The following is a 22,555-nucleotide window of genomic DNA, read 5'->3' as shown; positions in this document are numbered from 1 at the left end:
TTATCTTTAAGAAATTATATGAAGGTCTTAGGCTAAGATATATAAACCTTATTAAGTACATTATTATCCATAGAATGTCACAAAAATTTTTCAGTGGTCCTGTAAACCAAATTACAAAATGTTAAATAATATCATAAATGTTTTTGTGCAATTCCATTTTTTGTAAAGTATATCTTCCTTAATTTATTTTACATCATGGATCTCCCATCAGAGGAACATGAAAGTCTTTGTCATGTATTGGCTGATTTTCAAAGAAGATAAAGCACTATTTTCCTTGATTTCTTATACTGGCCTATGAGATCTCCTCTAAATATTACCTGTTATCTGCAGTTTGGATATGCTGTGAATGCAGTGCCTGGTTAGATTGTGAAGATCACTTTTATCCTAAGGGTATGAAATGGTGTAAATGTACTTTGTTGAGAGTTCCAGTTTTTTGTTTTATTTATTTATTTTGGGGGGCTATAATCTTGTTAAAGTTCTATCACTGTGTAAAACTTAACACACTATTAATTTTTTCACTATAGGTGTACCCAAAACTGAAAAGTCTAAGTTTTGTAGGCACTATCAGTGTGTTTTTGTGTGACCTAGAAAGAGTTTGATAAATTTTTACCAGCTTTAATGATTGATTAACTTTTGGATCTGAGAAATTTAAAGTCTAAAATTTCAATCCTGATTTGATTTTGTAGATTTTTATCATATTTTCTTTATTTAAGAGATTAGGTAAAAAAAGAGTTGATTTGTTTTTATCATTTAAGCACAATCTTGTGATGATAACACAGGTGTGATTCTTTTCTATGTTTTGAGGTCTGTGATCCAAAGGCCATTTTACTGGGTTTTTTTTCCTGACTGTTGCTTTTTGGTAAAACATACATTTTCACTTTAAACCTAGGCTTTTAAATTATTACTTATAAATGGATTCTTTCCACTTAATTTCTTTTTTTTTTAAGATTTTATTTATTTATTTGAGAGAGAGCGAGTAAGAGAGCAGAGGAAGAGGGATAAGCAGACTTCCCCTTTGAGCAGGGAACCTGATGGGGGGCTTGATCCCAGAACCCTGGATCATGACCTGAGCTTAAAGGCAGATGCTTAACGAACTGAGCCACGCAGGCGCCCCTTCAATTAATTTCTGATTACCCTTTCTCACTTACTATTTTTAGTATTCAGTATTCTGCTGATTTTTATATAAAAGAAAATAATTCTTTGAGTTTTGTTTGCTGAATTGATGACAAATTAAAAAGGCATATCCCTATTTTCACCTATTGTTCAAATGCCCCCTTTGTTTTGAGACACTACTCAGTTTGCGCAATTTTTTTTGAATAAAGATATTTTTGTAGAGCGCCTAGGTGGCTCAGTGGGTTAAGCCTCTGCCTTCGGCTCAGGTCATGATCTCAGGGTCTTAGGATCGAGTCCCACATTGGGCTTTCTGCTCAGTGGGGAGCCTGCTTCCCCACCCCTCCACCTCTGCCTGCCTCTCTGGCTACTTGTGATCTCTCTCTGTCAAATAAATAAATAAAATCTTTTAAAAAAAAAAGATATTTTTGTAAATCAGAATTATCTCAAAGTGCTTAGTTAAGTGACCAATTTTAACCTCAGTTTATCCATCGTTGGTTGGGAGTATGGATATCTCTTTCTCTCAAAGTTGTTCTTTCCTTTTTAAAAATGAGTGAAATATGTTAAAATTGTTTCTACCTCATGTTTTAAAAAAATTACTTTCAGTTTTTTATTAAATAATTGTTTTCTACTATTAGGTCTTAGTGTGTCAATTATTAATTTTGAATAATTAAGTTCGGGGCTGTCTAGTAGTAAAAAGTCAAATATTGATAATGTTCTAAATCTGTGTTTAAGTAATATTATACTAGCATAAAAATGAAAATCATTCTTTTGTCAGAAAAAAACCAGGAAAAGCTTTTTGGAGAAGGTAGCATCTTAAAGTCTGGTAAAGACTGGGTACAATTACATAAATTGCATAAATTCTAATGGAGGAATAGACAAGTCTAGACAGAGGGCATAACAAATGGGAAAAGGAAAAGACCTATACAGGGAGTAGCATAGTTATAAGAAATATACAAGGAAGTATTAGAGACCATGGGTTACAAACCATGGTTCCCTTACCTGTTTGTTACTGGCACATGAAAGCAATTTTAATAGGTTGCAACAAGCTTTGTTTTCAGTGGACTAGAGTGGAAAATAGGAGGGTGTATCACATATAAAAAATACATAAAAGTAGAATAAAATAAGTGAATTCCTATATACCCATCACCATACTCAGTAGGTAGAAGATTTTGCTGCAATTGTTTTCAACATCCTTTTTTTTCCCTTTGCTGACATGTTTTAAAGCAAATTTTAGATATTATTTAATTTCACCTTTATATTTCAGTATGTGATGAGCTTTTAAAAAATAGTATTTTTGTTACGTGATGATACTAGTAAGTTTAAAAACCTAGATTGTTGGCTTTAGTAAATCCAGGGCTCAGAATAGATTAATATTCTACTTTAACCCTGTTCATTTAGTTTAAACATAGATACTAAATTCCAATTCTAATTCCAAACAGAATTGGAATTTAGTAGCCAGCAAGTGTATATTTTGGAATTTAAGAATATCCACCTCAACAGTAGAATTTATTTGCTTGCTTGCTTGCTTTATTTATTTACTTAGCTTGCTTGCTTTAAATAAAACTGGTTTATTACTGAATTAAATTTCTTTCCTACCTATTACCTATGAAGGTAATTTCTTCATAGGTATTTCCTACCTATTACCTACCTATTACCTACCTAATTTCTTTCCTTCCTGTTACCTATGAAGTCACTGGGGGAAAAGCAATCTAGGAAATAAAGCTCTTTTCCTCTGTTCTCATGGTTCTATAAAGTTAGTATATACTTTATTTACTTTTTTAAATCCACATAGAAGACAAATACTTCCTTTTTTACCCATCATTTGGAGAGAAGAAAAATGAACAAGTCAGTCATATTTCAATGCTTAATAGTAAGATGGAAGGGGTTAGACTTGCAATGAGTTTTAGACTCCTAAACACTAAAAACCTCCTTTATTTTGAGATTATGAAAATTGGTGCTACTTTTGTATTGGTTCAGATTCTGGTTCTGTCACGTAGTTTTTCTGAAGTTATTTAGCCTTTCAGAGGTTAGTTTAACCTGCAAAGTGCAGACAATTCCATCCTCGTGGGGTGGTTTTGCAAAGGAAGACTTTGCCCTAGGAACTGATGTAGAGTTACCTGCTCACTGATACCACAGGGGTATGGAAGATTGGTGAAAGGATAATGGGAGGAGCGTCTGGGTGGTTCACTGGGTTGAGCCTCTGCCTTCCGCCTGGGTCATGATCTCAGGGTCCTGGGATAGAAACTGGTGTCGGGCTCTCTGCTTGGCGGAGCGCCTTCTTCCCCCTCTTTCTCTGCCTGCTCCTCTGCCTACTTGTGATCTCTTTCTCTGTCAAATAAATAAATAAAATCTTAAAAAAAAAAAAAAAAAAAGGAAGGATAATGGGATAGTTAGCTATACTTGTAGAAAAAATGATATTTGATCCTGTTCCATACCATTCACTAAAATCAATTCTGGGTGCAATAACAGGCCTAAATATGAAAGATAAAGCTTTGTAACTTCTTTTTTTTTTTTTTTAAGATTTTATTTACTACCCCTGAAACAATATGTGTTAATTAAATAAAAAATTTTAAAAAAGATTTTATTTACCTATTTTTAGAGAGAGAGAGAGCATGATCTGGGGGAGGGGCAGAGGTGAGGGAAAGGAGAGAATCTCCAGCAGAATTCCTGCTGAGCATGGAACCCAACAACAGGGTGCTCCATCTCATGGAGATCATGACCTGAGCCAAAATCAAGAGTTGGACGCTCAACCCTACTGAACCACCCAAGAGCCTAGCGCATAAATTTTTAAAAAAGCATACCTTATTTTCAGTTACTCTATTCATTTTTTAAAATTTTTTTTAAAATTTATTCATTTGAGAGATAGAGATAGAGAGCACAAGCAGGGGGAGAGGCAGAGGGAGAAGCAAGTTCCCTGCTGAGCAGGGAGCCTGACGTGGACTCCATCCCAGGACCCTGAGATCATGACCTGAGCTGAAGGCAGACACTTAACTGACTGAGCCACCCAGGTGCCCCTATTCTTAATTATATGTTCTAGTGACTCTCTTGGACATTGGCATAAGGATATATGTACAGTGGGGCATCTAGGTGGCTCAGTGGGTTAAAGCCTCTGCCTTCGGCTCAGGTCATGATCCCAGGGTCCTGGGATCGACCTGCATCGGGCTCTCTGCTCAGCGGGGAGCCTGCTTCCTCCCCTCTCCGCCTGCCTCTCCACCTACTTGTAATCTCTGTCAAATAAATAAATAAAATCTTTAAAAAAAAAAAAAAAAGGATATATGTACAACTTTGAAATACCCCAACCTGGAACTTCTCTTGGACATGGATAATGTTGAACAAAAGAAGCAAGTAACAAAATTTATAGTGTTACTCCATTTGTGAAAAGTTTATGAACACAAAAATAAATTACATGGTTTAGGGGCACATACTTGCAAGGTAGAAAACAAAAGCAAGGAAATGGGGGCTCCTGGGTGGCTCAGTCGTTAAGCATCTTCCTTCGGCTCAGATCATGATCTTAGGATCCTGGGATCCAGCCCTGCATCGGGCTCCCTGCTCAGCAGGGAGTCTGCTTCTCCCCCTCCCCCTCCCACTCCCCCTGCTTGTGTTCCCTCTCTCGCTGTGTCTCTCTCTGTCAAATACATACATAAATAAAATCTTAAAAAAAAAAAAAAAAAGCAAGGAAATGATTCTCAAAAAAGCCAGAATGGTATTTACCTCAAGGGGGAAAGTGAATGGTGCCCAGGGCCAGTTCCCAGGGTGGATGGCTCTGCCTGTGCTCAGTTGATCTGATGGTGGTTACTTAGCTGTTCACTTTATAATGATTCTTTAAACTGTATGTAGAGTGCAAGATGGAGTCACTTATGTCAAGGAGGGGCCTGTGTCAAGCAATGATGCAAGCACTTAAGGGTACTGCATTAATCAGATTATCTACCAAGACCAACAACAGCTGACGGTCCCCCAGAACTGATAACAAGCGGAAGCAGAGGAGCTTTGTAGAGTCCCAAGACTGATTAATCCTTTTTTAAAAAGGGAAGATCCTTTTTCTTTTAACAGGCCAGCAGGTTTATTCTTTTTTTAAAATTTTTTAAATTTTAATTTTTTTATTATGTTCAGCTAGCCAAAATCATTAGTTAAAAAGGGAGGATTTTTTAGCAAACTGTCAGACTCCTCAACATCCTGTATGTCTGACCCCTTAACAAAAGACAGCTGCTGGGGCTCCTGGGTGGCTCAGTCTGCTAAGTGTCTGCCTTCAGCTCAGGTCATGATCTCAGGGTCCTGGGATCCAGTCCTACATCAGGCTCCCTGCTCAGTGGGGAGTCTGCTTCTCTGCCTCTCCCCTGGCTTGTGTGCAATTCTCTCTCTTTTTATCACTCAAATAAATTAAAAAAAAAAAAAAAAAAAGGCAGCTGCTGGGGTGTCTGGCTGGCTCGGCCAGTTTAAGCAGGTGCATTCAGCTTGAGTCATGATCCCAGTGTCCTGGAATCCAGCCCAGAGTGGGGCTCCCTGCTCAGTGGGGAGCCCTTCTCCCTCTCCCTCTGCCTCCCACTCCCCCGTTTGTGTGATTACTCTCTCTCTGTCAAATAAATAAATAAAATCTTAAAAAAAAAAAAAAGACAGCTGCTGCTGACAGGCTCTGCTTGATTGATCTCAACAGAACTGAGATCCTTCACTGCTGGAGCTTAATAAGCAGTAAGTGCCTGGAGGTGACCCTGAGGAGACCTAGGCCTTATCTCAACTGTGCACCCACAGACTGACTTCTTGTTTGGTTCCTTAACTTCCTAGTCCCTGTTATCTTTTGTTGTGTGACTTGTGTTCTGCTTTGTGTGTCTAGGAAGAAGCCAAGTTAATCACGTGGTGAAATGTCATTGAGTTTGAAATCCTTAACTTGCTTTATGACTGAATAAAGCTGACATTGAGGAAAGACGCAACTCGTGTGTGCAGCTTCATAGCCTGCTCATTACAGTTTGTTTTATACTTTTCTCTCCATGTGTGATTATCTCACAGTAATGGAAATTGTTAAAACCAAAAGAGGTAAAGAAACAAACTATTCTGGCCAAGGTGACAAGAAAAACAGCCCCATTTTCTTTCTTTCTTTTTTTAAGAGTTTGTTTATTTATTTGACAGAGAGAAATCACAAATAGAGAGGCAGGCAGAGAGAGAGAGAGGGAAGCAGGCTCCCTGTTGAGCAGAGAGCCCGATGCGGGACTCGATCCCAGGACCCGGAGATCATGACCTGAGCCGAAGGCAGCGGCTTAACCCACTGAGCCACCCAGGCGCCCAACAGCCCCATTTTCATGACATATCTCCGTCTTTCTAGCTCAGCCATTGTCTTAACAATTGCTAATCTAACTACGGAATAGCTTACTGCTAGAGCTTAACCTAGTATCATCTGACCACGAGAGGTTTTTTTTCCTTCCCTGAATGAGAAAAAATTGGCTTTATCTTTACACGTCTGTCCCTTGATGAGTGCGGCCCTTCCCGCGGCCGTCGTATTTACCGGTTTAAATGTCATGATTGGGGGGCGCCTGGGTGGCTCAGTGGTTAAAGCCTCTGCCTTCGGCTCAGGTCATGATCTCAGGGTCCTGGGATCGAGCCTCACACCGGGCTCTCTGCTCAGCAGGCAGCCTGCCTCCTCCTCTCTCTCTCTGCCTGCCTCTCTGCCTGCTTGTGATCTGTCAAATAAATAAAAATCTTAAAAAAAAAAAAAAAGTGATTGGGCTGCCTAGTTTCTAAATTCTTTTCTCCTAAGACCTCGTGAGGCGGGAAGGGAAGCGGTCAGGTGTCTCAGATGAACCCCAACGCCGCGTCGATGAAAACGTTTGCACGTGGCTCGTACCCCTTGGCAAAGCCGCCAGAGCGCCCCGGCGCAACCCCCTGGTGAGAGGTCGGTGGTCCGACCAGGGCCCGGCCTCCGGCTCCGAACACTCGCGGTCTCTTTCGCACTCCTCTTCCTCCTTCTTCCGGTGGGGCTGGACGCGAGGAGGCCGGGCGAGGGCGGGTTTGTCTCCTGCCGATTGCAGGCCCCGTGGTCCCCCGCCCCACTCGCCGCGCCGGGGGATCTCCCGGGCGTCCTCCGGCCGCGGGGAGCGCTGTGGGCCACGGCGGGCCTGCTGGTAGACGCCGTGGCGGCCGCCGCGCGCCTGAAGGGAGCTGTTGGCGGGGCCCTCGGCGTCCCCGCCCGAGACCGCGCCACCGACGCCATGGGTAAGGGGAGCGGACCGAGAGCGGACGCCGGGCTCTTGGTCGGAGGCTGAAGGCCGAGGCCGGGAGAGGAAGACTGGTGGTGGTGGGCACCGAGGCCCCGGGTCGCAACTCAGGGCCCAACCTGGGTCTGGGGCTGGGCGGGGGCAGCCGGGGACTAGGGGGCGCCCGGGGTCGCCATGGCAACGCGCGGCCGCCCCCCGTTCCTTCTGGTTCCCGCCCGGGTTCTAGGGCCTAATGGCCGAGGGCTCGTGGTCTGACGGCTTCCTAGGGGCGAAGACACGGCTGGCTGGGGGGCCGCTCCCGGGTCGGTGGAACAGTCGGGGACGGGCGATGACTTTTCAGGTTTGGGGGTGGCGGAGGGAAGACGCGTCTCAGGTTTTGGCCTGGGTGCCCGACGCCGAGGGCGGGAGAGGTGCAGCGATGTCGCGCAGGACCCCGGGTGAGCCCTCCGCGGGGGTCCTGGGGCGCCCTGAGCCTTTTGGGCAGCCTTGCTGCGGGGAGGAAGGGAGACAGGGAGGGGGGCTCCAAGCCCGGGCTAGATGCAGGGACTGGCCCTTGGCCTTGTTTGGGCTGCGACCAGCGGGACATGTCTGCTAGCCCGGGCTGGGCGCGGCCGGCGTGTAAACGCTTCTGGGGCGAGGGTCCCCCAGCACGGACCCGCCTCGGAGTAGCTGCAGATGCGCCCTTTGTCTCCTTGTCGCATCGCAAGTCACGGATCGTAATGGGCACTGTGAAAAATGAGGATTGGTACAGATTATGAAACATCAAGTGGTCCCCCCCCCCCGAAAAAAAGAGGGAATCATACCACGCTGCAGATTTGAAGTCATGATGTGTGTGCAAATTTTTCACCAGCTAGCTTGGTCATAGATTGTGGCTGTTTGCATTTTTAGTTGCTTAGGATGCCACGTCAGGCTTTGCCCTTAGGTGTCAGCTCAGAACTCGAATACTAGATCATTGGGACCCCTGGACTTTTGTTCAGAGAAGGAAAACCAGACACTTGGTTCACTTGGACTAGTAAATTTGCCAGAGATTATGAAACGTTAAACGAAGTGCTTCATTTTTTCTGCAGTTCATTTTGTCATCTGTGTTTGCTGAAAATATTCCTGCCAGTCACTGTGGGAAAGAAAAAAAAATAGCTTTTTGTGATTTGAAAATATCAGTTACAAATCATTTTTTTTTAAGTGCATCTATTAATTTAGTTTTTGACTGAATCAGCTGTGTGGAAGGGCAAGGAACTTAAATGTGAAACAGGACTGCTTTTATTTCCTCTGAGAAAATAAAGGAGTTATGCAATACAGAATTACAGTTGCAATGAAGATACAAGATGGAAAGAGGTTAAAATGAGTGAAAGAATCGAATGGCTTTTCCTGTATTCCGTTATTTTTGTGTTTTAACCCATTATGTTTATGGATGATATTGTAATCTTGGAATTGTAACCACCTTTTATTGCCAGTTTATTCTGAACATTTTTTGCCTTGAGATTCATCCTTCGACCATGCCTGCTGTCCACCTTTTGCATGAGATTCTTAAATATGTTGTTTTATTATTCCAATTTTATCTCCACAAAAAAGTTATTAAAAAAAAACCTTAAGAAACAAAACAAAAAAACTTGTTCTTAAGACGTACCACAAAAGTAAAATAAATACTAGAAAATAACCAAGTTGCAAGATCTTGAGAATAATTCATAAACTTTGTCTGGGGTGGGTATGGTAGTGTTCTGTGGTACCTGTGAGAGAGAGATGAAGAGACGTTACCTAGGGATGTGGATTAGTTAGGGAGACTAATTTGTCAACCAAGGAAAAACAAACCATTGTTGTTTTTATAGGGGAATGAAAGGGTTTCTGTATTTTTCAATCTCATGTCTTGCAAATGATGTTGGACTCTTTTCTTGTGCTTTCAGCTACAAAAGACCCCACAGCTGTAGAGAGAGCAAACTTGTTAAACATGGCTAAATTGAGTATCAAAGGACTCATTGAATCTGCTCTAAGCTTTGGCCGCACTTTGGATTCTGACTATCCCCCCTTGCAGCAGTTCTTTGTTGTTATGGAACATTGTCTGAAACACGGTCTTAAAGGTATCATGAGATTTTAAAGAACTAATTAAGTTTAGAATCCCACCACTTCCATCTTAGACATCTTTGAAAATGTGTTAATTGTTGAGGCCCTAATTATTGTTACTTTACATTTAAAAATACTGGGTGGGTTGGCTTGGGGAGAAAAGAGCCTACTGCTTTGTTTTGTAATCAGTTGCCTTCACAAAATGCCTAGTTAGTGTTTTGTAAAAACATTTGATTTTTTTTCCTCAATATACTCTGAACTGATTTCTATTTTCTAGGACAGTTGTAGAGTTATTAAAAAAATTTTAAGCTTAATGATTCCAATATGAAGTCTTATTACTAGTTTGAATCCTATTGAACAAATACATTAAAATAATTCTTGAAATATCAACCTCCTTGGCCCCCTGGAATGTATCTAGAAAAATTGTCTTTTGGATTAGATTATTGTAGAAATGTAAGTTCTCCCTGGAAATGATGATAATATTGATGATAATAATATGATAATAAATGATAATATTCTACATAGTTGATACTGATTTATCATTACATGTAAAATTAGACTTAGGTATTTAATGTACATTGTATAATTGTTCTTTTACTTATCATAAAAACAGTTGTTGGTAGTTTTGGATCAACTGTGCAGAGGGCTATGTAAGAGTTTATATTAAAGTGACTATTCTAAAGCTAAAAGAAGCTTGTTTCCTTGTGGGTATACTAGGAACCTGGGTAATTGGGAAGGCCTAGAAGTTCTGACTAAGGTACATGGAATTAGGGGTAAATGTAAACAGCACAAAAGGAGATTTACATAAACATGGTTTATTAAAATGTTCTTCAAATTTTAATAAATAAACTGTACTGCCAAAAGATCCTTGGCATCAAAATTTGAGAAACCCTATGTGATATTATTGAAGTACTCATTTCTTTTTTATTTAAAAAATTTTGAGATATAATTAACATATTAGTTTCAGGTACACAACATAATTTGATATTTTTATGTGTGGCGAAATGATCAGCACAGGAAGCGTAGTTGATACTCATCACCATACATAGTTAAAAATTTTGGGGGGGGGGCACCTGGGTGGCTCAGTTGGTTAAGCCTCTGCCTTGGCTCAGGTCATGGTCTTGGGGTCCTGGGATCGAGCCCAGCATCAGGCTCTCTGCTCAAGGGGGGGCCTGCTTTCCCCCCCTCTGCCTGCCTCTATGTCTACTTGTGATCTCTTTCTCTCTGTCAAACAAATAAAATCTTAAAAAAATATTTTTTCTTATGATGAACTTTTAAGATTTACTCTTAGTAACTCAAATATACAACAGTATTTTTTTTTATTTTTAAAGATTTATTTATTTTTTTATTTGGCAGAGAGAGAGAGACACACACAGAACACAAGCAGGGGGAGTGGAAGAGGGAGAAGCATGCTTCCCGCTGTGCAGGGGGGCTCGATGCGGGGCTCGATGCGGGGCTCGATGCGGGGCTCGATGCGGGGCTCGATGCGGGGCTCGATGCGGGGCTCGATGCGGGGCTCGATGGGGCTCGATGCGGGGCTCGATGCGGGGCTCGATGCGGGGCTCGATGCGGGGCTCGATGCGGGGACCGTGGGATCATGACCTGAGCGGAAGGCAGCTGCTTAACAACTGAGCCACCCAGGCGCCCCCATACAACAGTATTATCACCTGTAGTCATCATGCTGTACATTACATCCTTACGACTTACTTATTTTATAACTGGAAGTTTATACCGTTTGACCACCTTTACCCATTTTCTCTACCTACATCCTTTGCCTCTGCTGACCATTAACCTCTTCTCTGTTTTTGAGTTTGGTTTTTGTTTTACTTTTTTTAGATTCCACTATTTTTTTAATTGAAGACAAAATAAGTTTTTAAAAAATTATATAAATAGTGAAATCTTTTTGTACATGACTCAAACAACATAGAAGCACCTAGAGCAAAAACCTTATCCTTCATTCCCTTCCATTTATCTCCCTAAGGGAATCCTTGTCATTCTTCTGGCTCTTTTCTTTTTTTTTTTTCTTTTACTCTGCATAGAATTATGCTATAAGTATTACTATTTTGTGACTTTTTTATTTTTTTAAGATTTTTTATTTATTTATTTGACAGAGATCACAAGTAGGCAGAGAGGCAGGCAGAGAGAGAGGAAGGGAAGCAGGCTCCCTGCAGAGCAGAGAGCCCGATGCGGGGCTCGATCCTAGGACCCTGAGATCATGACCTGAGCCGAAGGCAGAGGCTTAACCCACTGAGCCACCCAGGCACCCCTTGTGACTTTGTTTAAAAAAAAAAAAAAAGATGATATATGGTTTGGAGAGCTTTCCATTTACATAGAGTTCTTTATCACATTTTTATTTATTTATTTTTATTTTTTTAAGATTTTTATTTATTTGACAAAGAGACAGCACAAGTAAGCAGAGTGGCAGGCAGAGGGAGAGAGAGAAGCGGCTCTCCGCTGAGCAGGGAGCCTGATGTGGGGCTCCATCCCAGGACCATGGAATCATGACCTGAGCCAAAGGTGGAGGTTCAACCACTGAGCCACCCAGGCACCCCACATTTTTAAATGCTCTATAAAATTTCATAGTATATGTATACCAAAACTTACTTAACTGCTCTCCTCTTAATGTACTCTTAGGTTGTTTCCTATTTTTTACTGTTAAAATTGTGCTGTTAGAACATCTCTGTGTGTATGTGTTTGTATAGTTGTTCTTTAGGATAGGGTTCCTAGGAGTAGAATTCCTGGGTCAAAGGATATAGGTAAATGGCTTCTATGAAGGGTTTGTGGATTTATCAGACATCAGTGGATGTTAGTGTTTGTTTCCCTGCATTTTTGCCCACTCTTGATATTACAGGTTTTTGCTTCTTTCAGTACATCAGAAACTCACCAGTCCGATCTAACAACCTTTAGGGGTGTTTTGTTTTGTTTGAGTTTTTTTTTTTTTTTTAAGATTTTATTTATTTATTTGACAGATAGAGATCACAAGTAGGCAGAGAGGCAGGCAGAGAGAGAGAGGAGAAAGCAGGCTCTCTGCTGAGCAGACAGCCCAATGCGGGGCTCGATCCCAGGACCCTGGGATCATGACCTGAGCCGAAGACAGAGGCTTTAACCCACTGAGCCACCCAGGCGCCCCTTGTTTGAGTTTTTTTAATTTTTAATTTTTTTAATTTTAATTTTTTTAACACCTTGAATTTTAATTTGCTTTCCTTTTTTAAAAGATTTTATTTATTTGTTTGACAGAGAGATAGAGAGCACAAGCAGGCAGAGCGGCAGGCCGAGGGAGAGAAAGGAGCAGGCTCTCCACTGAGCAAGGAGCCCAATGCGGGATTTGCGATCCCAGGATTCTGGGATCATGACCTGAGCTGAAGGCAGCTGCTTAATGGACTGAGCCACCCAGGCATCCCAAATTTTAATTTGTTTTTTGAAAAACTTTTAATCTTTGTTTTCTCTTGGGTTGCAGAAACGGAATTTGCTAAATGATGGCCAATTAAAGTTTAAGCTCTTCTCTGAATTTATTTTCCTTTACTTCACAAAATACCATAAGGCATGTCCTAACAGTCCTATCATAGGCTTGTCTTAATGAATCCTTGTGAAGCTACTTTGTGTTGATTGATCCCCCTCACCCACCCAGCAAAGAAAAATTGCCTATCTTGGTGATTGTCCTTGGGTGGTACGTATGATAGGGGCCCTTGATCTGCAGGAGATCTGGTCAATATTAAGAAAGAAATATATAGGGGCGCCTGGGTGGCTCAGTTGGTTAAGCAGCTGCCTTCGGTTCAGGTCATGATTCCAGGGTCCTGGGATCAAGCCCCGCGTCGGGCTCCCTGCTTATCGGAGAGCCTGCTTCTCTCTCTCCCTCTGCCTGCTGCTCTGCTTACTTGTGCTCTCTCTCTGTCAAATAAATAAGTAAAATCTTTAAAAAAAAAAAGAAAGAAAGAAAAATATGTAGTGATTTATGGTATTATGTTGCCCGATTCTCAGAATAAAATAAGTCACAATTTTTCATGTTAAAAATAACTTTTTATTTGTCCTTGATTTATTTAATAAACTGATAAAGATTAACCTGCTAGGGCTGCCAGGCTTTTTGTTTTGGTACTGGTAAAGAATAAGGCCAGTTGTTTTTTTACTTTAATTACCTGCCTGCATATTTCTGATAAGGAAGAATGGCCAAGATGCATATTTATTTTCTTTCCTTCTCTCTTTCTTCTTTGCATATTTCTGATAAGAAAAAATAGCAGGATCCTGATGAGCAGGTCCCTGATCAACAGTGCTGTGTAGTGATAAGAGAGGAAAGTCTCTGAGCAATTGTATTTTAAGTTAGAAATGTTGAAACTAAATATTTAAAAATAAATTATTAGTTTTATATGTTGGAGTTGTATGCATTACATATACTTTTTTTTTCCCAGTAAGAAAATCATTTTTGAGTTATAACAAAACTATCTGGGGCCCCTTGGAACTGGTGGAAAAGCTGTACCCGGAAGCAGAGGAAATAGGAGCCAGTGTCCGGGATTTACCTGGTCTTAAGTAAGTAAATTTATTACTTGTTCATTTTTTTTTTAAGATTTTATTTATTTATTTGACAGACAGAGATCACAAGTAGGCAGAGAGGCAGGCAGAGAGAGGGGGAAACAGGCTCCCTGCTGAGCAGAGAGCCCGATGTGGGGCTTGATCCCAGGACCCTAGCATCATGACTTGATCCGAAGGCAGAGGCTTTAACCCACTGAGCCACCCAGGCGCCCTTACTTGTTCATTTCTAACTGCAAAAGTGTATTTACTATTCCTTAAAAGTACCTCACACTCTATTATAATCTTCTCTCAGCCTTAAGTAGTCTTCCTCCATTCTTTCCTAGTAGAATTCTGATCTTTATGGCTCAGTTACTATTTCATTTCCTTTATGAGATTTCTTAGTCCCTTCAGTAAGAATTAACTGCTTTTTCTTTTATACCCTATAGCTATATTCACTCCTTCACTTCAATTCTACATTATATTGCAGGAAACTGCAGGTCCCTTTAAGATAGGATGTATCAATTATGCATTTCTGTTTCCCGAGTGTTAAGCTAGTTTGCAGTAGTAAGCTAGTTGGCAGCCCCGTAACTATTTGTTGAAGACTGATTTAGACTAACTCCAGGGCAAAGGCTCAGGAGATTTGAATTCTCAGATAAGCCATTTATATATATGGGGCTTGTGCAAATTACTTTTCTTTCTCTGAAAACTGGGACCTATAGTGTCACCTGTCCATTTCACTAGACAAATCTATACAAAATATTGTAAGGGCTGAATAAAGGTATAAAGTGTTGTTAATTCTTGTGAATGAGATGACCTTTTTTTTTTTTTTCTTAGCATTTTCTGTCAGATTACCAGTTCGCTTTCTCTTAGCTTTATAATTGAGGGTTTTGCATTTTTTTTTTTTTTAAGGTTTTTTGGTTATAGAGAGAGTGAGCAAGAGAAGCAAGGGGAGGGGCAGAGGGAGAAGCAGACTCCCCTTTGAGCAGGGAGCCCAATATACTGACCACAGGACCATGGGATCATGACCTGAGCTGAAGGCAAACATTTAACTGAGCCACCCAGGTGCCTGAGGGTTTTACATGTTGTAAGGAATACCGTAGTGTTTTCTGGCTGTTAACACAACATCCAAATAATTGAATGATAAAAGTAAATGGCTACTAGGAAGCACTGTCTCAGGGTAATAAAATAATTGATTTACATGAATTATCTTATTTAGTGTTTACACCAGTCTTACAGGGTAGAGATTATTATAATAATTGCATAGATGTGAAAAATAAAGTTCAGAGGAGTTAACAGTTAATAAGTGGCAGAGCCAGGATTCAAACCCAGTTTTTAAATTTTTATTTATTATTATTATTTTTGTAAGTAATCTCTCTGCTTACTGTGGGGCTTAAACTCCTGATGCTGAGATCAAGAATTGCATGCTTGACTGAGTGAGCCAACCATGTTCCTCAAATCTAGTTTTTAGAGTTAAATATCAAGTGATGTTCACGGTTGATGTTTCTTATAATAGAATATTGGGTGTAGTGATTTTTAGCAAAGATAAAAGAAAAAGGGAATTATAACTCTCAAAAAGAGAAATATAAGAAGGGACACCTGGCTGACTTGGTCGGTGGAGCATGTGACTTTTTAATCTCTGAGTTGTGAGTTCAAGCCCCACATTGGGTGTAGAGATTACTTTAAAAATAAAATCTTATATTCGCAAATGACCTATCAGATAAAGGGCTAGTATCCAAAATCTATAAAGAACTTATCAAACTCAATACCCAAAGAACAAAGAATCCAATCAAGAAATGGTCAGAGGACATGAACAGACATTTCTGCAAAGACATCCAAATGGCCAACAGACACATGAAAAAGTGCTCCACATCACTCAGCATCAGGGAAATACAATTAAAAACCACAGTGAGATACCACCTCACACCAGCCAGAATGGCTAAAATTAACCAGTCAGGAAATGACAGATGTTGATGAGGATGCAAAGAAAGGGGAGCCCTCCTACACCGTTAGTGGGAATGCAAGCTGGTGCAGCCACTCTGGAAAACAGTATGGAGGTTCCTCAAAAAGTTGAAAATAGAGCTACCCTCTGACCCAGCAATTGCACTACTGGGTATTTACCCTAAACATATAAATCTAGTGACCCGAAGGTCACTACATGCACCTGAATGTTTATAGCAGCAATGTCCACAATAGCTAAACTATGGAAAGAGCCTAGATGTCCATCAACAGATGAATGGATAAAGAAGAGGTGGTACACACACACACACACACACGCACACGCACGCACGCACGCACACACTGGAATACTATGCAGTCATCAAAAGAAACGAAATCTTGCCATTTGCAATGACCTGGGTGGAACTAGAGGGTATTATGCTGAGCAAAATGAGTCAATCAGAGAAAGACAATTATCATATGATCTCACTGATATGAGGAATTTGAGAGTCAGGGCTGGAAGTCGTGAGGGGTAGGGAAGGGAAAAATGAAACAAGATGGGATTGGAAGAGAGACAAATCATAAGAGACTCTCAATCTCAGGAAACAAACAGGGTTCCGGGGGGGAGGGGGCAGGGAGGGATAGGGTGGCTGGGTTATAGACATTGGGGAGGGTATGTGCTGTGGTGAGCGCTGTGAATTGAGTAAGCCTGGCGATTCACAGACCTGTACCTCTGGGGCAAGTAATACATTATACGTTAATAAAAAATAAAAAATAAAAATCTTAAATAGAAATGTAAGATTTGGTCATTTTAATATGAAAAATACACATTCATATTATTTTTAAAAAGCATTACTCTTGCGGCACCTGGGTGGCTCAGTAGGTTAAGCTTCTGCCTTTGGCTCAGGACATGATCTCAGGGTCTGGGATCAAGCCCCGTATCGGTCTTTCTGCTCAGCGGGGAGCCTGATACCCCTCTCTCTCTCTCTGCCTGCCTCTCTGCCTACTTGTGATCTCTGTTTGTCAAGTAAATAAATAAAATCTTAAAAAATAAAAGGCTAACTCTTCAAAAGTAATGTTTTCTGAAGAATGGTATTCATTCAACTGCTAAACCATAGAAGCTCAGTAGCTGTTAGTGAAGATTAACTTACCTCCCACACTACATGCCAAAACGTTCTTTGTATAAGAAAACATAGAAGTGTGAATGATATCTTTCTCTTTGAAAAACTGTACATATTTTGTAAAATCTGATTTTACTTATACTAAACAATAGCACTTGGTTAAGAAGTATGGGATTGACTTTTTTAAGGACAACCTCATAGAGAAACATTTGAAAAATAACATGCAGCCTGGTGATTTCTCTCTTTTTGATTACCAGCTCGGTGCCCTTCTAGCTTTATAATCTTTTTTTTTTAATTTGTTATGATTTTTAAAATTCAGATATAATGTCACTTTTCGAAGGCATTATACTGCCTTATTTGATGCATTTTGCATATCCACATTTAAAAATTTTTTTTTTTTAAGTAACCTCCACTCCCAGTGTGGATCTTGAACTCACAACCTGGAGAATAAAAATGACATGCTCTACTGACTGAGCCAGCCGGACACCCACCCCTTGTATATTCATCCTGAGACAGTTAAGCCCATTCAGTCAAAATATTTTTGTAGAGATAATCCTCAGTTTTTACAGAGTCATTTCTTCCAAGGCATAAAATGGTACTTCTATGTCCTGTATGTGCAGATTTACCTTAGAGACCAAAATAGCTCCCAGGGGTTGGTTTGCATGCTCAAGCAGCTGGCTTAAAAAACTGTAGAAACAAACAAACAAAAAACACCTGTAGAAACAGACAAAATCATGGTAAATTGCAGTTTTCCTTTGTTAATATGAACCTTGACAGAGATAAAATATGTAATCTGTTACAATATATGGACTGGGCTTGTCTTCTTTTCTTTTTCTTTTTTAAGATTTTGTTTGTTTATTTATTTATTTATTTGACAGAGATCACAAGTAGGCAGAGGTAGGCAGAGAGAGAGGAAGGGAAGCAGGCTCCCTGCTGAGCAGAGAGCCCGATGCGGGGCTCTATCCCAGGACCCTGGGATCATGACCTGAGCCGAAAGCAGAGGCTTTAACCCACTGAGTCACCCAGGTAGCCCTGGACTGGGCCTGTCTTCTGACTAATTGGTTTTGCTTTTTAGGACCCCGCTAGGTCGTGCAAGAGCATGGCTTCGATTAGCCCTCATGCAAAAAAAAATGGCTGATTACCTGCGTTGCTTAATTATTCAGAGGGATCTCTTAAGGTTAGTACCATTAAATCATATTCATTTCCATTTAAAAAATTTCATTTGTATCCTGTTTTCCAAAAAGAATTAAAGATGTAGTTTAGAAGGATACATAAAATACAATAAGATGGCATTAAAAGAGCAACATGAGAGAGAAAATCATGTAGGGACATAATATAGATCATGAATTTGCTTAAAAACTGAATACCATAAGCTTTGTATTGACCAGTAAGAGGATTATTTATTTATATGTTATATTTCTAAGCTCTTTTTTTTTTTTTAAGGTTTTATTTATTTGAATGAGAGAGACAGTGAGAGAGAGTGTAAGAGGGGAGAAGGTCAGAGGGAGAAGCAGACTCCGTGGAGCAAGTTAATGTTTTCCAATGCGGGACTTGATCCCGGGACTCTGGGATCATGACTTGATCAGTGGCTTAACCAACTGAGCCACCCAGGTGCCCTCTAAGCTAGTTTTTTTTTTTTTTTTTCTAAATTACAGTTAATTCTACGAATAAAAATTTCTGTTGGGATTGGGGGCTTTAATTTGACAGGTTTCTTATTTTATATTTTTTAAGAGGGAGATGGGGGAGCTACTGAGGGAGAGAGAGAGAATCCTAAACAAACTCAGTGTCCAGGGCGGAGCTCGCATGGGTCTCAATTTCACGACCCCGAGATCATGATCTGAATCAAAATCAACATTCGGACACTTAACCAACTGAGCCATCCAGGCTCCCCAACAGGTTTTAGAACCTGAATGTCTAAACTGTTGCTTTGGCCATGTTGTAGGCACTTTTTAAACTGTCAGTTTAAATTGAAGGCGAGTGAGTGCTGGCAGTTAAGTGTCATAGTGAAGATGACTGGAAAACATTAACTTGTTAGTTGACATCGTGCTGAAGTTGATGGGAAGTCAAGTTTATAAATAGCCTGGTCTATGCACTGATCTAGAAATCTGCTCGATTACAAGAATAGCTCTCATCATAGGGACCATTCATTGATTACTTTTGAAGCTTTTTATTTAACACAGAATGGATTCATCCTTTTGAAAAATGTAAATGTAATACTGAACATGGCTCTGATTAACACCCTCATTGAAACTTTTGTTTTCAGTATTCACTTCTTGAATAAATTGTAAATAAATAGATATTATAAATAAATAGATAGCCAGATGTTTAAGACAGACTTTCAAATTATGGTAATCAGGTGTTAGAGGAAGTGGCCCATAGCAGTCTCTCTGTTTACCCTTGTTCTCTTGGAGTGCCTGTCTGATGTTCTGGAGAATCTGATTATTATGACTGTGGTTGTACATCTTGGTTTTCCCATTGTTAAATGAGAATGACCATACATTAAGCACCAGCAGTTTCTCAGTAATATTTTGAAGCTCAATTAAAGTGACTAAACAGTACATGGGACTTCTTGAGGAAGGCATGAGACAGTGATAATTAGTTCTATGAATACATAATTGTCAAGTCTTCTCTGTTTCTTTCCTAAGTCTCTTGTTTAAACATTTTTTAGAATATAGATAGCCATAAGTATCCTTAAGTGATGACTATTAAGATTACTTGGAATATACATATCAAATACACTGATTTGAACATGGGCTTTGGAATGTTTCATATATTCATTCCCTACCTTAGTCTTCATCCCAAGATTCTTAATAAATCCTAGATTTAAAAAGTCAACTCTAATAAAAAGTTTTATAATCAAATCAGTAACAGTTACTATGTCTTCTGAGTCCCAGATAGTCTAGGCCTCAGTGATGTCTCTTTTTCTTTTGATCTGTATCTCTTTGCTTCTCTTTTCTTTCTCTCAAAATTCTTTTTCCTCTTTCTTCTCCTTCAGTCCCATTCTTTTACTGTGTTTACATGGACATTAACGTTTCAAAATGTTTGAGTTACTCATGTATAGAAAGGCTAATTTGAAGAGACCAAATTTGAATGGGTTCCATGTTTATATTATGGGGCTGAGATTTTAAAATTTGGTGCTTAAATTTTTATTTTAAGGTTTTTATTTTAATTTCCGCAGTGAATTTTATGAGTATCATGCGCTAATGATGGAAGAAGAAGGAGCAGTAATTGTTGGGCTGCTGGTTGGCCTTAATGTGATAGATGCTAACCTGTGTGTAAAGGGAGAAGATTTAGACTCACAAGTAAGTGAAAGTGACTTGTACCAAATGCAGAGTGTTTTTAGTTTGCCCTGTTCCTCTTGGATCCAGTTGTAAACAATGCTGTTAAACACTAAAGAAAAATTAAGAATGAAATTCAGTTGCATGTTAAATATACTTCTAATATTTTCCTCCTTTAACTAAGATTAACATGATTTACTTTAGGTTGGAGTGATTGATTTTTCCATGTATTTAAAGAACGAAGAAGATATCGGAAATAAAGAAAGGTATGTTTTGTAAGTTATTTCTCGTGTTGTATTTTTTATGTAGCTCTTTACAAGTCACCATGAGGTCCATCTATTGATAATGTAGTTTTCTGGGTCTCTTCGTTTGTTTTGTTTTTTTTTGGACAGTGTAGTTTTTATTTCCTTATTCTGTGTGTAGTTCCTGCTTTGTTTAATTTCGCTTCCATATACAAGTTCTACAAAGCAAAAATCTTTGTTTCATTTTAGACTCACAAATGTTTTGTTTCACTTGTTTTATTTCGCTTACATATACAAGTTTTATAAAACAAAATCACATAGAAGGAGGTGGCTTTAGTATGAAGTATGGCTTGTGGTCAGACTTGTAGTTCCTGAGACCCATTTTAATTGCTGGGGTTTTTTTTTTTATGATAAAAGAGATGAAAGCTTCTTACGATGCGGGGCTCGATCCCAGAATCCCAAGACCATGACCTGAGCTAAAGGCAGAGGTTTAACCCACTGAGGCACCCTGGCGCCCCAAGAATTCTTAAATATACTTTTTAATGGTATTACTTGCTAATATTAGACTTAACAAAGGTTATATAATTCGTACACAGCCTACTGCTACATTATTAAAAAGATTCTTGAGGGCGCCTGGGTGGCTCAGTGGGTTAAGCCTCTGCCTTCGGCTCGGGTCATGATCCCAGGGTCCTGGGATCGAGCCCCGCATCGGGCTCTCTGCTCGGCGGGGAGCCTGCTTCCCTCTCTCTCTCTCTGCCTGCCTCTCTGACTACTTGTGATCTCTCTCTGTCAAATAAATAAATAATAAAATCTTTAAAAAAAAAAAAAAAGATTCTTGAATTTTATTCTAAAGGCAAGATAATGTTTTTTGTCATTATGGCAATTTTAGGTGATGTAGACTTTTTTTGGTCACCCAGTAAACACCTTTCCATCTGACGCAAGGCTTCCTTTCCCCTCTTTAGGAATGTTCAAATTGCTGCCATATTAGACCAGAAGAATTATGTTGAAGAATTAAATCGACAACTGAAGTAAGTATTATGGTTACTTGGATATTTGTGACTATTGTTTTAGAGGTTTTCTTCACCATTTTCAGGTCTGCTTTGTCCTGTTCCTACTAAACATCTTTGAGAAAGTGTTGAGGGAGTAGAGAATGGAGATTAAGAATACAGAGAATTATTGGAGATAATTAATTTCCAAAAAATGAGAGTCAGACTTTATATTTTATTTTTTAAGATTTTTTTATCTGAGAGAGAGAGAGTAGAGAGAGCACAAGCATGGGGAAACAGCAGAAAGAGAAGCAGACTCCCCGCTGAGCAGGGATCCTGATGTGGGGCTTGACCCTGGGGTCATAACCTCGGCAGAAGGCAGCCTCTTAACTGACTGAGCCACCCAGGTATCCCAAGAGTCAGATTTTCAAATAGAACATTTGGAGAATTTAAAAATAGAATTTCTGGGGAGGGGTCAAAAAAATAAAGACAGAATTTCAAACTTATCTCTTTATCCTTGAGAAGAACAGATTAGGTAGGGTGGAAGTTTATATCATTTTCATAGTTCACAGATTCATTTTTCCTACTTCAGAGAGCTTCATGTGTAAATGTGGCTGTCGCCTCCCATGGTGGGAGTTTTTGCCTTATCATGTTAACTGGCATTGAAGCTGTCAGTGAATACTTGGAAGAATTTCTGAGATCTATGTGTAAAATAGTACGTGCAGCTCTGACTAATAGAAATAAAATGTGAGTCATATAGATAATTTAAAATTTTTAGTAACCACATTAAAAAGGTAAAAAACATGAAATTAATTTAAAAATACATTTTATTCAACCCAGTATACCCAAAATCTATCATTTCAACATTAATCAATGTAAAAATTGTTCATGAGGTATTTTGTATTCTTTGTATTATCTTTATAATCCAATGTATATTTTACAGTTGTGGTACGTTTTAGTTGGACTAGATAGCACAGGTATAGTGAATAATATTTGCTACATAGTTAGAAATGGACTGTTCCATTAATTAAAATAAATAATTAGCAAAAATGGCTATCTCTGGGTGATGGGATTATGGATAATTTCTCTTTTATTCTTTGTACTTCTCTGATTTTCTAA

At 39.6% G+C, this 22,555-nt stretch overlaps 2 protein-coding genes across 3 annotated transcripts in view; both read left to right on the top strand.

Annotated features, from left to right (window-relative positions):
* LOC111144952 (DNA replication helicase/nuclease 2) overlaps positions 1-916 on the top strand; it is a 52,804-nt gene extending 51,888 nt beyond the window's left edge. Inside the window, exon 21 of the mRNA XM_022499573.1 lies at positions 193-916. Coding sequence (XP_022355281.1) covers positions 193-261 — 69 coding nt within the window. The 3' untranslated portion in view covers positions 262-916. The remainder of the gene's footprint in view (positions 1-192) is intronic.
* Positions 917-7,517: 6,601 nt separating this feature from the next.
* LOC111145359 (RUN and FYVE domain containing 2) overlaps positions 7,518-22,555 on the top strand; it is a 54,662-nt gene continuing 39,624 nt past the window's right edge. Inside the window, exons 1-7 of one of the 2 annotated variants that reach the window (XM_022500216.1) lie at positions 7,518-7,753; positions 9,215-9,388; positions 13,775-13,892; positions 18,006-18,107; positions 20,109-20,232; positions 20,413-20,474; positions 21,413-21,478. In XM_022500216.1, coding sequence (XP_022355924.1) covers positions 7,549-7,753; positions 9,215-9,388; positions 13,775-13,892; positions 18,006-18,107; positions 20,109-20,232; positions 20,413-20,474; positions 21,413-21,478 — 851 coding nt within the window. In that variant the 5' untranslated portion in view covers positions 7,518-7,548. Of the gene's footprint in view, positions 7,754-9,085; positions 9,389-13,774; positions 13,893-18,005; positions 18,108-20,108; positions 20,233-20,412; positions 20,475-21,412; positions 21,479-22,555 lie in introns of those variants that run through there. The other variant, XM_022500217.1, reaches the window with a different exon arrangement.

Source organism: Enhydra lutris, unplaced genomic scaffold (genome assembly GCF_002288905.1).
Source record: "Enhydra lutris kenyoni isolate GAN:26980312 unplaced genomic scaffold, ASM228890v2 scaffoldscaffold12, whole genome shotgun sequence".
In the NCBI taxonomy this organism is placed as follows: Eukaryota; Metazoa; Chordata; class Mammalia; order Carnivora; family Mustelidae; genus Enhydra; species Enhydra lutris.
Note: the sequence above shows the minus strand (reverse complement) of the source record. Positions and strands in the feature narration are given on the sequence as shown.